This window comes from Hyperolius riggenbachi, chromosome 2 (assembly GCF_040937935.1).
Source record: "Hyperolius riggenbachi isolate aHypRig1 chromosome 2, aHypRig1.pri, whole genome shotgun sequence".
Lineage (NCBI taxonomy): Eukaryota > Metazoa > Chordata > Amphibia > Anura > Hyperoliidae > Hyperolius > Hyperolius riggenbachi.
In genome coordinates, this window is record NC_090647.1 from 261263915 (window position 1) to 261281005 (window position 17091).

Sequence of the window (17091 nt, forward strand, 5' to 3'; positions counted from 1 at the left end):
TTGCTTATTTTGCCCGAGGAAGTGGGATTTTCCCTTGAAACGCGTTGCATTTGTAGTTTGTCAATAACAAGATTTTTCAAGTACACATATAGTGTTATTGCTGGGAGGTTAGTCCACCTTTACCTCTGTTTTTAACTTTGTTTTTACTTGTTGGGACCTCCATTTACCTAATTGTTCAAGTCAATGGGATTGATTCCCTAAACCGTGATAACTCATATCACAGCTGTTTTCGCGTGCATTTTCAAGTTTGCGTTTGGTTGTGCGGACGCAATTAGGGTTTTTTATGCACAAAAACTATATCTATTTCACGCTAAAATTCACAGAAAATGCGCAATTGCACACGTAAATTTGCGATTACGCACAAACGCGAAAATGCATGCGAAAATGGCCGTGATATGAGTTATCACGGTTTATTGAATCAAGCCCAATGTGTTAGTTTTTGCCATCCAGCTTGATTTCATTTATGTAGAGGAGGTGACTGTTGGTAGAATTTTTCCTGAACATTAATAGGTAAATAGTCATTTTTATTTTCTAGCATATGCAAGTGTAAGCCTATGTAAAACAATGGCAGAACAATGCATTACTGTGGCATATACCACCCTTGATGGCTATTGGCTACGTCTGCTAGCGATCTTAAACAAATATGTATATGTATAGCCAAGTTTCATTCATATTTTTTTTTGTGTCTCGCCATCTGTAGAAGGGAATGGAAAAATTGTGCTTAGAACTGGAAAATTAAATGAAAGAGCTGCAAACCTGTTATTCTCTTTGATGTGATTTATTCACAGGTATAAATGCAGCTAGAAGTTTGATTCTCCTTTTTATTATTGCGTTTAGCTGTCTCCAGCCCATGAAGGTGGGTGATGTCACTTATGCGTTTAGTAGATGTCTTCAACCCACATTCCTGATTTTATTTTGGGTTAAGAGGACTGCACTCTCAAACTGGAAACAAGCCAATGCAGAGAGGAATGTCATGCATTGCTTGTAAATGGAAAAAGCACTGTTGCCCTATTATACACAAATTGTTCATAGCAAGTTCACGGTTTAGAATGAGTTAAAGGGAAAAAATTAAGCCCTTTCTATTCTCTTTCTTGAAAAACAAAGTTACTGATCTTCCCCCCTGGCTGAAATCACTAGAACTCAGCGGTGCAGAAAATTGAAGAGGAGAAATTGGAATTTTCTTATGTTTAAACTACCAGTGCGTAGCTGTGTGGCGAAATGGGGAACACTAGGGTGCGTTTGGAAGGCCCTGTGTACCTGTGTCTATAGTGCATAATGAGAGAGCGAAGCTGGCATTTTACAATCACTGAAGGGGAACTTGCCAACCTAATTACGTGTAGGATATTCATCTTTCAGCTTGCTGCAGCAAAATTGGCCATGAAATGGCTGTGCTGCCAATCTCACTAAAACAATTATTTACGATACCAAATGAGGAGAGAAAGATAGTACATCTACCTAACAGTCTTTACAATGACAGAGAAAGTTCAAATGCAGTGTAGTATTTTGCACGGGTGGCTCTTTAAGAAGAGGTGGAAAGATCACACGATCACAAGGGATTGAGGTGGGGTCTCTTTAGGAAAGATTATACCCTGCTCTTATGTCTTTAAATATGTCAACCTGTCCTACAGCCAAAGGTTTCATACTAGCTGCCCCGTTATACCAGTTAAAACAACTTTGCTCTCCATGCCTAAGTGAAAGCCTTTGCTTGACCTAAAGGGAGCATACTCAAAATGACAACCTTTATACAGGGACAGGGTGGAAAATGTACTGTAAGTCTCAACTATCCTGTTTTTTTTTATGTAAGAGTTTGTAAAACTCTGTAGAAACCGTCCTTTGTGACAGACATGTGAGAGGGAGAGGACATAACATTGGCCCGTATGCAATTCTCTTTTTCTCCTGAGTTTTCTCCTAGGAGATCATTTTTTAATGTCTTTTTTTAAACAACTTTTCAACACTGTCAATTTGAAGAAGTACCACAAAGTACGTGAAAAAGTGCTATCAAATTTATTTTGAGTATTTTGTCACTTGCTGGTGGTTTTAAAGGCATGTTATTGAAAAGTGTGAAAATATCCCCTAGGAAAAAACTCAGGAGAAAAAAACCATTGCACATGGGCCCATGAGATATGTAGACTAGGGCCTTGATTCACTAAAGGGTGCTAAGTGTTAGCAGGCCAGTGAAAAGGCACTTAGGACGCAAAAACGGCCGCTGCATGCGCTAATACACGCGCAAAAGTTTGCGTGAGCAAAGTTTAAGCGATGCGGTGTGTGCGCGAAACGTCGCACTGTTCGCGTGCTAAACTTACTTAGCACGCGAACGGTGCGATGTTTCACGCACACCGGTGCAATATTTTGCAGAGCTAAACTTTGCACGCGATCTGTAACAGCTTTAGACGTGCAAACTACTTTGCACCCTAGTTTGTACGACTTTGTGAATCGAGCCTAAGCTCTTTTTTGTTGCTTTAGCGGAAAATATCAACTCTACCTGTGCTTTGAATAGTGGCAACCATAAAAAAAAACATTCCTTTTCCTCTGCTTACACCTTTCACAAAATGGTTGTATTTGTAGAGATGATTTCCATCATCTTTATCATATGATTAATACACACAGAGCCATGGGGAAGAAGGGCTTAGTATAAGATTTGTACAGGGGCCCATGGCAGGGGTAGCTACAATGGGCCGGGCCCCCGCCGAGATCTGTCAGTCAGGGAGGGACTGAAGCCACATAATGGTTGGCCGGCTGCACAGCACTTGCAAACTGAACAGTAAATGGAGGTGACCTATAGCACCGGGAGCAGGTATGTATATCCTCTGCTGCGCTGCCTGCCCTGCATTATTATGATCAGTACCATGCCCCCAGGTCCCGGGCCATCCCGCAACCCCTATAGTTATACACCTGGCCCATGGCTCTGCAGCTACACCACTGTTTGTTCAGAATAGAATATGATCTTCTACAAGGGTCCAATCAGCACATATATCTTTAGCCTCTGCAAGCTTACATGACTAGGATTCCATTCATAAAGGCTGGAAGAAAAAGATCCGTAATGGCAATATCTAACCAAGCCATTAATGTGTAAGTGCTCAATAGGGCAGTAATAAAAAAAAGGTAATTTTTGCATTTCACTACAAAATCACATCTAGGTCTTAACTTTTGCAGCTCAAACACATTAAAAAGTTCTAAATTCTATCTCTATTGATTATTCTGGAATATTACTTTAACTTATTTATGAACTAGCCAATACATCACAAAAGTCAATACAGCACCATACTATTATGTTTTGTTCAATATCAATAAAACTGAAGATATAAAATTCTGCTGAGAGAAAGAATGAAGTGCTTGAAGTATAAATGTTACTCATTGATTGAGGTGTACATCAAGCTAATGTTACGGTGTTCTGGGCCCTGTCATTTATGTGACCTTGTGTATGCCTTTAGTGTGTCTATGTTTTAGCCTAAAGCTAAGTCATAACAGTGTAGCTATGAGTCTGTCATAGCATTCAAGGACAATTTCCAGTCAAATAAAACTATTCATCCAAATAATGCATTGTGTCTTACCTATTTACCTATTCACATATTCGTTTTTTTTTTTTTAATTGTAATTTAATTTAGTTTTATAATTTTAGCTATTTTTTTACTGCACTTGACCTGAGAATGGGAAAAAAGGCAGTTCAAACTTCAAAATACTACAGATCGTATGCTAATTTCACATTGTGATTCCAAATCACGCATAAAATAAACTTGCACAGTATATTAAAGCCATATTCGAGGTTTTATAAAATAAGGATCACATGATCTCATCCTCTCTTCTCCTTTCACTGAGGAATGCCAGTTAAAGAAAACCTGAACTGAAAATTAAAAGTCAAAATAAACATACACAAGTCATACTTACCTCCCGTGTAGTCTACTCCTCAATTTTTTTCTCCTTTCCCACGTCCTGTTTGTCCACTGTGATCAAGGGAATTCTCTGTCCTCCATTTTGAAAATGGCCATTACCCCATAACAGCTTTCTGGTCAGCACACTGTTAAACTGTAACATCGCCCACTTGAGCCATAGGGAAACAGACATTACTTGGCACATCAGTTGTCCTCTCAGCTATAGCTGACAGCAACTGATAAATAACTGACAGTAACTGATATATTTCAATTCTGACAAAATGTTGTCAGAACTGGAAGGGATCAATGTCAGAAGAAAATGGTGAGCTTCTGAGAGGAATTGATGGCAAGGTAACTATGTAATGTTCATTTGAAGTTACCTCATATGTTTATTTTAAATAATTTTACTCAGTACAGGTGCCCTTTAAAGATAAACCGTAACCAAGAACTGAACTTTATCCCAATCAGTAGCTGATACCTCCTTTCCCATGAGAAGTATTTTCCATTTCTCAAATGGATCATCAATGGGGTCTGTATGGCTAATGGTGTGGTGAAACCCCCCACAGTGTGGTCCTGACAGTTTCCTGTCGGCGAACCTCATTGCATTGTGGGAAATAGCTGTTTCCAACTGCCAAAAATGCAAGCATCATCTCCTTCCACTGACATCACCTGCCAGCAGTAAAAATTTCACCATGTGATAAATGTCCAAATGTAAATTAGGGAGAGGAAAGATTTTACAACGAGCAAACACTGACTAAATTATTTATACATAATTATTGTAAAAATTAAGCACTTTTTTATTATATTATTTTCACTGAAGTTCCTCTTTAAGGCATGAAATTACAGCAGTCCAGGCTATATGACCCCCTCCCATATAGCACCGCAAGTCAATAGTCACTGCCCAATAATATTACCACAAGTAATTGCAAAAAGTGGTATATGCATTGGGGCAGGCGGACCCGTCATTGCCTTTTGTAGTGCGTGTGTACACACCTTAAGTGATTAATCAGCAGTCTTTAACTGGCCCACCAAAAGCATACAAGACACAAAAACAGCCCAAACTAATAAAGCTAAGGTACTGATTGTCCAGAAATAGTGGCTAATTGGCACCTATTTTACAACAACAATAACATTTCTATAGAGCTTTTCTCCCATAGGACTCAAAGTAGTTAGGCTCTCTTATGGTGCCCATATATGGTACAAGTTGTTCCATTTTTTTCGATTAGATAATTTTGTTAGATTATTCCATTAGATCAAATATAAAGATTTTTTACAACATGTTCGATCAGATTTGAATTGAAAAAACGGGATAATCGATTCCTTTTTCTTGATCGAAAAAAAATATTCTTTTAAACTTTCATTCAATTTGATCATTTTGGTAGAATAAATGGGAAAATTGAAAGTTTTTATTGTACCATGTATGGGCACCATTACATTCAGTAATTGGTAGTAGGATGAAGTATTAACAAAATAAAATTCCAGCTTGAAGGAGTACGTGCGTGTAGGGAGGCTTGCAACGCATCCAATAGGAAGCGTGCAAGCTGTTTGGAGTGCAGGGAGGACCACAGACTTATGGGTAACTAACCCCTTCAGATCCAGCCGCACACCTGAGGCAATTAAGCCTCATTTAAATCACAAATTCGAGTCCTTAGGGACTCATAACTAATGAGTCCATGCCTACCTCTCAATGGTTATTTAGAAGGGCAGCCATTAACCATGATACATTTTAAAATCCAAACAATGTTTTATCTATTTTATATCAAATCTATGGAAAAGCAAAAACCACCAGTTTACTGAAAAAAAATCATAAAATATTATATTCCTATTGACAGCATTACAGTCAGGCAACTATCTGGCATTTTTAGGTCATCGTGAGATGTTGTTAGGGATACAAAAATGTCTTCATAAATCTGGACTTTGGTTTCTTGGATGTTCAGATGAACTCAGTCTGCATTTGGATAGTGAAATAATTGCTGGGCATCTCCAAAGATAATCAAACAGTAAGGTTTACAATGTTAATGAATAAGAAACAATTACCTTGCAGAAGCAACAAAAGTACCTCTTGAAAATCATTGCAACCAATTAAATATCAGTCTTCTCCATTTCATTAAAATGAAGGACTTTCATTCAAGGAGATCTTACTAGTTCAACTCGGTAATTATTTATAAGTAATGCAAACTAAGGAAAAATTCTCACTGAATGGTTAAGAAAAGGTCAGCTATTTGGTTTACATTTAACAGTGAATGCCAACCACAAGCAAAAGGATAAAAATATATATTGCCGTTTTGGATGCCATGGCAATGAGTTAGAACATCTTCTGTTTTTATTGCTGTCCATTGCCATTATCTGTGATGTTTTACAATTCTGTTTGTACGCACAGGACCTCAGAAAATCTCCCCAGTGTCAGAGACAGAAAAAAAACCTTTTAAACTAGAGTAAAAGGGGAAAAGTTAGTAAGAACCCATTATTTTGGACTACTTTTCCTTGCTGTCACTCACTTCCTGTCTGTCCCTAGAAAACCCACGGCTCCTATGGAAGCCACTTATTTCCATGGAGATCCCAGAGACAGAAAGTGAGAGAGGGTACAATACTCCCCCCCTACAAAAATAAATAACCAGATAAATAAATAAAATAAATCAGTACATGCTTTTTAAACTTGTTTCACTAAAATACAAACATCCAGAGTTGGGCTTTAAAGATGGACCTACCTTCTGTCTGGTAGGATTGGAATTCTCCAGCCTTTTATCTGGCTTAGCTTTGAATCAGATAGTTCAATCAGTAAAGGCAGTTTGGGGACCCATACAGTCATTTCCAGGGTTCCATTGAGATGCTCAAAGGTAAAAATGGCTTGGGCATTCATTGATCCTCTGCTCTCCTTCCCACTCACAAATACATAATCACAACTACTGGATACCTATTAGGAGAGAAAAACAAAGAACATAATTTAATTTATCAATCATGAACACTGGCCAAATGAGTTAGTTGTTGGAGCTATTAGCAATATATTATTGTGGACATGAACCCTATGTAGCTTAACCACTTGAGGACTGCAGGGCTAAACCCCCCTAGTGACCAGGCCATTTTTAGCAAAATTGGCCACTGCAGCTTTAAGGCCAAGCTGCAGGGCCGCACAACTCAGCACACAAGTGATTCCCCCCCCCCTTTTCTCCCCACCAACAGAGCTCTCTGTTGGTGGGATCTGATCGCTCCCCCCATGTTTATTTTTCTTTAAATAAATATAATTGTTTTTTTTTTTTCTAAAAACCCCTGTTTCTTTAAATGTATTCCCTCCCTCCCTCCCCACAGCCGGCCAATTATGGCGATCGGCTGTCATAGGCTTCTGCCTATGAGAGCCGATCGCTCTCTTGTCCCCCATGGGGACAGCCGTGTCACACGGCTGTCCCCAGTGCAGCGCTGCTGCTCATCGCAGCGCTGCACCAAGTAAATAGACGGCGTGATCGCCGTCTAACAGTCTCCCGAGCGGCAATAGCCGCTCGGAGACTGAAGGCGGGGCGGAGCTCCGCCCTCCGAGCATGAGATGCGCGCGCACCATGCGCGCGATCTCATGCAAAATAGAGCACCAGGACTTTACGCCAATTGGCGTTAGGCGGTCCTGGGGCTGGCGCCGTGGCCACGCCTACTGGCGTGACGCGGGCGGCAGAAGGTTAAACAAGTTAAGCATTACTGATATGTTTTCATGGTGTTGTTGCAGTATTTAAAAAAAGTTATCTCTTATTCAGACTTCGATGAATTACATTGTTTCACAATGCCCAATAGATCAATGGGAAAATTCATTTTAACTGATTGTTCTTTCGACTGTGGGAGGCTATGCAAACAAGTTAGGTCTTAAAAACATTTACTCAGATATTGTTTTTGGAATTCCATTTCTAATTAAACTGCACACATTTTAAGGTGTCATGGCAACATCCTCCCCTCAGCTAGCTCTACTTAAAGAGAACTAAGCATATGTTTCTTGCAGTTTCTCCAGGTTTCTAATTGCTATAGGAGCTACCATGTCCACCCTCCCCTTCTACCTAATGTGCTATTTAGATGCCCTGGGTGCCAAAAATGGTGCTCGGCTCCCTTCAACAGGCGTCCTTCAAATACCAGGTAGGTTGTTGGCCATATTTTAGTTGCAGCTAGACTCAAATCAAATCAAAGATAGCTTTATTGGCATGACCAAGCTTCAATAATGGCATTGCCAAAGCAAGGGGAATGGGGGACTTGGGATGGGATGGGGTAGGGGAACAGTGGGTTAGCAGTTCATGGACATTTTTTGGGGGGGGGAGGGGGGTACAGTTCACTTATGCTCCTCTCAGTCTGTGGCATGCTGTGAGACTGAGGCCCATATGCAATTCACATTTTCTCCATAGTTTTCTCCTAGGTGATATTTTTAAACTTGTCAATAAAATGCCTTTTAAGCCACCAGAAAGCAAGACAATACTCAAAATAATTTTGATAGTATCTTTTCACCTACTTTTTGGTACTTTTTTAGTTGAAAAGTGCTGGAAAGTTATTTAAAATTGAAGATGAAAAATTATCTCCTAGGAGAAAACTCAGGTGAAAAAGAGAATTGCATATGGCCCTTAGTGTGCAGCGATTGTCACTGTGGATTTCTCTTCTAGTAGAACGTAGTGCTTTCTCTCTATTGTTCAAAACTTTAAGTTTTTACAAGTTTATTACAAGTCGAACCTCTGCACACCCATGCAAAATAAATATGCTATTCAAGGGCACAAAATGTTATAATTTTAAAACAACTGAGGAACACACACTTGCATTTTTTTTTAACTAAGATCCCAATTTTATATGCTGTCATGGCTGGATAGTGTAATGGTTAAGGGTTCTGCCTCTGACACAGGAGACCTAGGTTCGATTCTCGGCTCTGGCTGTTTAGTAAGCCAGCACTTATTCAGTAGGAGACCTTGGGCAAGTCTCCCTAACACTGCTACTGCCTATAGAGCGTGTCCTAGTGGCTGCAGCTCTGGTGCTTTGAGTCCGCCAGGAGAAAAGCGCGATATAAATGTTCTGTGTTTGTTTGATTATAATGTTTTATTAGTTGAGGTGTAGATATGTAACCTGAAGGCAGTCTTTTTTCAATCACAATTTATAAGTTCCTGTGTTTATTATTTAAACAACTATAGTCTTTGTAGGTTTTGGGATATTATCACAATGCATGTTTGAATCACTTGCTTTTTTATTTAATATATTTCTAGGTTTTGTTATGGTTAGATTGTCTGTTTAGTGTATGCATGCATTTAGTGAGAAAGTGAGCTGCACAGCAGCATTGGCTTTTGTTAGACCGCTTTTTACTATATTTCTGATTTCGTGATCAGTTTTCAGTAAACAAACATAACAGAACATAACATTGGAACAGAGAGTGCTGACACCTATACAACAAGGTTGGGAAACCTATACAACAAGGTTGAGTCAGCGTTGTTCTATCATTGTTAATAATAATATTAGATAGGGAATCTGATGCATGTGGTGGAAAGAAAGGCTTAAATCTTCTGTTTAGTTCATATTGATTTTAAAAAAGCAAGTGGACATGAAACAGAAGATAGCATTTAGATGATCAGAGATATGACAACTCAAAGCAGGAAGACCAATGTACAGCAAGTGTCATCCAAACATAAATGATTTTGGAAGCCAACAGAGCTAATCATCTGTCCAAAGCCATAAGCGGAGAAGAGAAAAGGTCCAATGACTGAGCTCCATATTACTCCAACATAGAGGGGACTTTCATCTTATGTCCACTGATCTAAGAGGTAAACCAAGACAAATCATGATGCTATATGCTTTGAAAGAAGAGCATATGGAATAGTAAAAATAGGGTAGACAGTGCTGAAATCTAGAGTCTGATCAAGAATCATGGGTATAGAATAAAACATTTTGGCTTTCGTAGTTAGTAAGACATTGTCTTTTTTTTTGTAAAGGTGGATTCAGTGGAGTGGTTGGGATAAAACTTGTTTGAAGTTGATTTAAAGAAAACTGTTCATCATGCCCATACAATCCTATCCACTTTAAATTGTTTTCATTAAAGCATGATTAGACCTGTGGGCAACTAGGTGTACTTTTAGAAAACTTTTCCTATGTGAGGTTCCACTTCCATGTTACAAAAAATAGTTTTATTTCTCTCTGTCAAGGAGAACTATAACAGGTTAGACCAACAGGTGTTGTAACATCTAACATAATGCATCATGCAATAATATTAACTCTACTGCCGAATATTCTGTAAGCATAAAACTGCAGCTGCTAAATAAAGTAAAATAAACTTTCATAAAAAGAAAAACATTTACCGTAGAGAAAATATAATGAACAATTGCACCTACACTGTGGATTGAGACATTTCCTCATAAGCACATATAAAGGTCAAACATTTTTAAACATGAAATATCAGATCACAAAAAGAATTCAGACAAGTCTATGTTATCAGCAATTATATCTGTATTGACAAGACACAGAATATTTATATTGCACGTTTCTCCTGGCAGAATCAAAGTGCTTCAGGGCTGCAGCTACTTAGGGCATACTCCATGAGTGACCAGTATAATTAGGGAGCCTTGCCCAAAATTATAAATCAAAGGCAGCAGCCTTACCAGTACACTATCCAGCTGACATGTTTATTTTGTTTCACTGTAGCCTGAGAATGACTAGCGTTCCTGCTATCTGGTATGCAGAGTAATCTGCAAAGCACAAACATGTTCAGTATGGCTGCCATACCATAGTACACTTAAAATCCATTAGTAGATAATGTTTTGGTGAGAAACCAGTTCTGCTGGTGCTCACATTCCTTTTAAATGCACCATGTAAAGTCTTATGCATATGTTTGACCTTAAAGAAGACCTAATCTCTGTAATGAATTGACAGCTTGGTTATATAAGTGGGAGGAAAGAATTTGAAGTTCAGTGTCATGTGGTTAAACCTGCATATAGGCAATCAAGGCCCTTAATCGAGAAGGTTGCATGTATCCATGGATACCCATTATCATTAAGAACATGTTCGAATACTGCCCAAATGGAAGTGATCCTTGTACAGCTAAAAGCAGGCATAAACTGCTGCTGGAACCTGAGACACTTAGCTGATATTGTGCCAATTACTGATCACTTGTAGTTAATCTACTGCATGACCTCATATCTTTTAAAAAAGACATACAGTAGGAACTACGGCTGGTCTTTTGAATTGATACATTATAATGAAGTTTATGCATTGTAATACTAATTGGTGGATGCATTAGGGCAAAGACCTGTATTAATATAAAGCTTACCGTAAAATAGGCTAACAAAAGTAGTGTGCACAATATTCAGCAAAGACATTGTAAATAAGCATCATATTTTAGACTGAAAATGCTGAAGATATGATAGATTTAATCCTGATAAAGACCCCCCTTTTATGCATGTGGGGCAAGTGCATGTACCAGATGCCATGATTCATTCATACTATCTGTGATTTATCTTACATGGAAGTGAGTGGAATGCAAGTCAGTTTTGCTGGAAATCTGGCACAGTTTCCTGAGCCTTTTTGCTCTGTTACTACAGATATGTTTTTTTCCTTTTTCCTGGTGTTGGACATGCTTTAAGGAAAGCAAAACTAAAAAATGCATGGAGCTGTGCAAAAAAAATAAATCTAAACAGTATAGTCCCACTAAGACCATGTACAGAGCAAATGACGGGAAGCACCACCAAAGGTAATAGACTGCTTTTCTGCACACTTGCCCAAAAAGCAATTGAATGATGGCTGCAGACTGCTGGTTCAGACACCCATCTGAACCAGCACTAACACTTGGGATGGGGGTGTGGGGAGACCTAGCCTCAATGTTAAGAGCAAGAGGCCCTTTTCTACTTTTTTTTAAAGAGGTGAAGGCTACACACACACACACACACACACACAAACTATTGCTGGCAATGCCTCTGATGAGGGGTGGAATGGAGGGATTTACCATCCACCTTGCAGTTTACCCTCAGATATTGGGTATCAATGGGGCTGCTACTGCTCAAGGGGCAAAGCTCCACGTTCATGGGCTCTGCATTCCTGGCCAATACCAGCTTGTATGGGTAATAAACAGTTAACAAAAGGGTTTATGTGGCTTTGGAGAGTATGCAGTGTTTTTCAATGTTAATTTAAAAATAATGTTAAAAGTATTTATTTTTAATCATAATATTATAGTTTGTCAATTTCCTAGCTAATTTTTCCTATTTAAATGTAATCACTGTAAACAAACAATTCCAAGTAAAGCAAATAATTATTCTAAATCACAAAAGCACAGCTTTTTTTTGTATTATCAATGTTGACCTGTTTCTTGCAAATCTTCAGCTAGGCTTCAATAAACTGTTATAAATCATTTTATAAAGTCGAGTTAGATTATTTCAGCACAATATCATGCATAAATGTAAATTCAGTAATAATTAAGTGCTAACTAACTCACAACTTTTCCCTTGGGTGCTTGATTTTTTTCAATCATAGAGTGAAGTCAGTCAAAACTTCAACCCTTTCCAATTCAACTGTTTCATCACCCATGTCCCCCCAGCTCTTTCTTTTTCCACTGGAGGAGGAGCTGTATGCAGCAGGGGGAGCCAGTAGTGAGAGGAGAAGACCCATCAATCAACCCGTCATGATTACAACCCGTCAATGATTACATAATTATGCGGCACAGTGTGGTGCTGATTCGGAATGGGATCAAGTGTTGGACTTTTTCCGACACTTGGATCTAGTCCAAACAGCATCAAGATACTCAGATCAGATAGTGGCACAGGCAATTGTACTGAAAGGAGTAGGATTAATATATCAGAAATAACAGACATTAATGCTGCTTTCACAGTGGGACGTTACAGGCGCACGTTAGAGCAGCCTGTAACGCAGCCCAACTCACAGTAATGAAAAATCAATGGGCTGTTCACAGTGCCCACGTTGCGTTACAGTGTAATGCTGGACGTTCAATGAAAGTGCAGCATGCTGTGCGTTATATGTGGTTTTAGCTGCGTTAGACTGTTTGCACATGCTCAGTAAGGGGAGAGTCCGCTATTGTTCCTATCCACATGGCTAATTAATATTCACTGCGCTGTAGTGTTGTCCACATCATGAATAATTCGGATCTTTGATCCAGATCTTTTTTGTGAGTTGAATCATCCGGATCATCACAATGAAGGATTTAGTTCACAGTGGATGTCTGGAAGAAACAGGAACTGCAGCTTCTGTGCACAAGCACAATCTTCCTGCTGCATCTCTCCCTTCACCATTAGCATCCTCAATGTGCCCTCATTCTCCTGCACCGCTCACTCTGCTGCACCCCTGCTTCCTGCTTCCCTAGTAAAATGATTCAAAGATTCGGTTCAAAGATCTGGATCTTTTCAATGATCCAATTCGAATCATTGAAAAGATCCGGACTTCTCAGGATAGCACCAAGAGCCTCATAACGCGGCTCAATCTGACGTCCCACTTAACACCACCATGCATTGCGTTAGGGGCACGTTATGCGACCTTAACGTCCCCTAAAATGCAACGTTTTGGTGTGAAAGAGGCCTAAAGGCACTAATACAAACACACACACACACACACACACACAAAACACACACACACACACACACACACATATATATATATAATTATTATTATTTAGTATTTATATAGCGCCGACATCTTCCGCATGTCATGTATTTGCATACAACATTATATTACATAGATTACGTATGAAATAGAAGTACTGGCATATAAGTCACGGTGATTCAATTCAAGCCCTAAAAATAATAAAAATATTATTTGATAATCATTTTTAATTTTTTAAGGAATACGTCTATACATTTTTTTTACAATTGCTTCTTATTATATCTTGCCTGAGGAAGCGGGCGATAATCCCGTGAAACGCATTGCAGAATTATTGGAGTAAGAATAAATGTTTTTAATGATACACCACTGCTGTTTCTTCTCTGGGGAGGTAAGACCATCATTACCCCCCATTTTATATTGTTGTTAGCATATTTTATCCTGCACTGGCGCCTTTGTTTTTCCAAAGTACCCATATATCCACCTGGTGGATGAGTTTGATCACCCTTTTCTTGTCTACGGAGAGCAACTTTTAGCCTGAGTGGGGACAGGTTTATTTTCCCCATGCACATGTAGTGGTTGGCTGTGGCGACAACCCACACTTGTGAGTATATCACTGTTTCCAGTTACTTATCTTCCATTGTTATCAATAATACACTATTGTGTCTCTCAATTTTTCCTTTTTTGTCTCTACATTAAAGGCACTAAGGAAGTTTATTGTATGAAAACCATTACCCTAGAATTCACTTAAAACTTGATCTGCTGATGCTGAATATTTTTTTATTTGCATATTTGCCTCTAAAAATATGCATTTAATTGGTAGTTTTCTAGTTTGCTATACTAGAACTTCTACTAACATGGGTGACAGTTATGTGCAAAGTCAAACCGAAAAAAGTGTTTTAAATTATTGATTTTTATTCTATTATTTTTAATAAATATTTTGATATTATTTTTATTGTAATGCTAGCATTTTGAAAAGTGAACAATGTACATCAGTGTAGAGGCTGTGAGGGTTGTTTTCCTGAAGATTTTAGGTGCAATTGAGATCAGGATTGCAGCAGTCCTTCTCTAATGACTATTGCTTAGATAGCACAGACTAGCAACTTACAGGGAACCAAGCAGCATTTTAGCCCCCGGGACATCTCAATAGCACATTGCATAGTAGCAAAAATGCATGCTAACAATGTAGCTCATTAATAAAAGAAAACTTCACATTTACCTCTTCCTTTTACATTTAAAAGTATAGCAGAGGCTTTTATTACTCCACTTCTGGAAATGGCCTTTAGCAGAAATGTTGATATTGCACACATTAGCACGGAGCAAACAAAATCTTTCATCAGAAGGGGATTGCGGAAACAGGACACTGCGTTTCAAAAAGTTTAGAGAAGTCACAGATGCTAACTTCACACCTTACCCTGGATAAATAAGGGCAGAGAGAAAGGGAAGGGGGGACATGGCAGCTTCCATAGATATTAGGAATCAGTAGAAACTGCAGGGAAAAAATGCTGCTTGGATCCCTTTAAAGGACACATCCGATGAAAGCAAAATTAAAAAATCTACTTAACTGTGGCTTCCTCCAGCCCCTGCCAGTCGTTCTGTGCCCACGCTGTAGCTCCACTCCACACTGGTGGTCCAGGGTACCCTGTGGCGCAAGAGGCCAACTGCACCTCTCAGAGTTGCCCTGATGTCATCTGGACTGTACTGCGCAGACGCAGTAGTACTGTACCTTCGCAGAACTGCCCAGATGACGTCAGTGCGACTCAGTGAGCCGCACAGTGAAACGCACAAAGATTCAGGAAGATGCCGACCTGGCGAGGTTGGCCTCTGCGCCGGGGGGGACCGGGAGCTAACGGAGCTGCAGTGAGGGCACAGGTCGGTTGCCAGGGGCTGGAGAAAGCCCAAGGTAAGTGGATTTCTTTTTTTTTTTAATTTCCTCGGACCTACCCTTCAAGCCTTCCTTCACAAAGACAGCTGACAATGGTGCATCCACTGCCTTTGAATAGCTCCCATGGATTTGCAGGCAGCTGCAAATATTAGGCATAGACTATGTCTGGGGTCATATTGCAACTGACTAATAGCTGTGGTCAGTCACTGTTCAGCAAAGATGAATGAAAAAGATGTTAATTATTAAGTCAAAATTCAGTTCTATCTAAGGGATTGCTACAACCAGCAACCATACCAGTCGCATGGTTAAATCACACCTTTTATTACATCCACCTGGAATTCCAGATAACGATATATACAGTCGGCCTGACAGCCGTTTCGCAGGAACACCTGCTTCTTCAGAGGCAACTCTGAAGAAGCAGGTGTTCCTGCGAAACGGCTGTCAGGCCGACTGTATATATCGTTATCTGGAATTCCAGGTGGATGTAATAAAAGGTGTGATTTAAGCATTACTGCTGGCTGGTGCCCGGATACCTAACTTATCTTTTTACTGGTTACATTGTTGTCTGCTGATCCGGAGGCACGGATTGTCCACCTGCTACCCCCTGGATCTGCCTGTTTATGCATCTAGTGCCAACCTATTTTTGCACTCTTCTACTTTGAAAATACCAGTCGCATGGGTTATAATCACATCACTATAGTGTACTATAATGCCCATTAGCAATACATTTTAAAAAGCAAACTTTTTTCTTTTCTTTTTTTCTTTTTTTTAGGGTGCCTTTCAGTTACTTGTAAAACACCATTGGATTAGCTGGTCAATGGTTTGGGAAGCAGGAAATTTGGGCGCATGAGGCAGGTGGACAAAAAGGGCGCCGCCATTCACTCCCATAATAAATATCGTTTAACCGGCGCCCAACATGAAAAAAGGGAGCGCCGGAGAAAAATAACGTTTTAAAAGCGGCGCCCGGAGACTTTTAATGTTTTATAACTGTTCACATTATTTAATGATTTATAATTTTTTAAACATTATTTTTAAACGAAAAACAGTACAATATTTTTTTTAAAACATTATTTTTAAACGAAAAACCGTACAATTTTTTTTTTTTTTACATTTTTAAACGAAAAAACGGAACCATATATTTTTAAAACGTTATTAATGCTTATCACAGGGGGGGTCTTAGGTTTAGGCACCACCAGGAGGGTCTTAGGTTTAGGCACCAACAGGGGGGGTCTTAGGTTTAGGCACCAACAGGGGGATCTTAGGTTTAGGCACCAACAGGGGGGTCTTAGGGTTAGGCACCACCAGGGGGTCTTAGGTTTAGGCACCAACAGGGGGGTCTTAGGTTTAGGCACCAACAGGGGGGTCTTAGGGTTAGGCACCTACAGGGGGGTCTAGGGGTTAGGGATAGGTACAGGGAGGGTTCTGTGTGAGAGTAGGGTTAGGTATAGCTTTAGTAAAATTCTTATTAATGTTTTATAAAACGTTATTATAAATTTCAATTTTTAAACAGGGAAGATTAACGTTTTTAAAATTGCCGATTTTATACACATTATTTAATGATTTATAACTTTATAAAACATTATTTTTAAACGAAATATAACACAAATTTTTTTTAAACGTTATTCATGATTATCTTTTAAAACCCTGCGCCCTTTTTTCCCGGCGCCCTTTTTTAACGTACGCAATGGTTTGTAGATTATCATACCCAATAAAGTGGTACATTTTAATTACTATAAAAAATTAATTTGTTAGATAACCTTGCTGAACAGTAAAAAAAATGATTTTGCTATTCTCTAAAAA

The 17091-nt window shown here is 39.2% G+C and overlaps 1 protein-coding gene across 1 annotated transcript in view; it reads right to left on the reverse strand.

The window, feature by feature from the left end:
* Positions 1–17091, reverse strand: part of TMEM132E (transmembrane protein 132E) — a 649576-nt gene that overhangs the window by 29832 nt on the left and 602653 nt on the right. The window contains exon 6 of the mRNA XM_068268597.1: positions 6578–6783. Within this exon, the coding sequence (XP_068124698.1) occupies positions 6578–6783 (206 nt within the window). The remainder of the gene's footprint in view (positions 1–6577; positions 6784–17091) is intronic.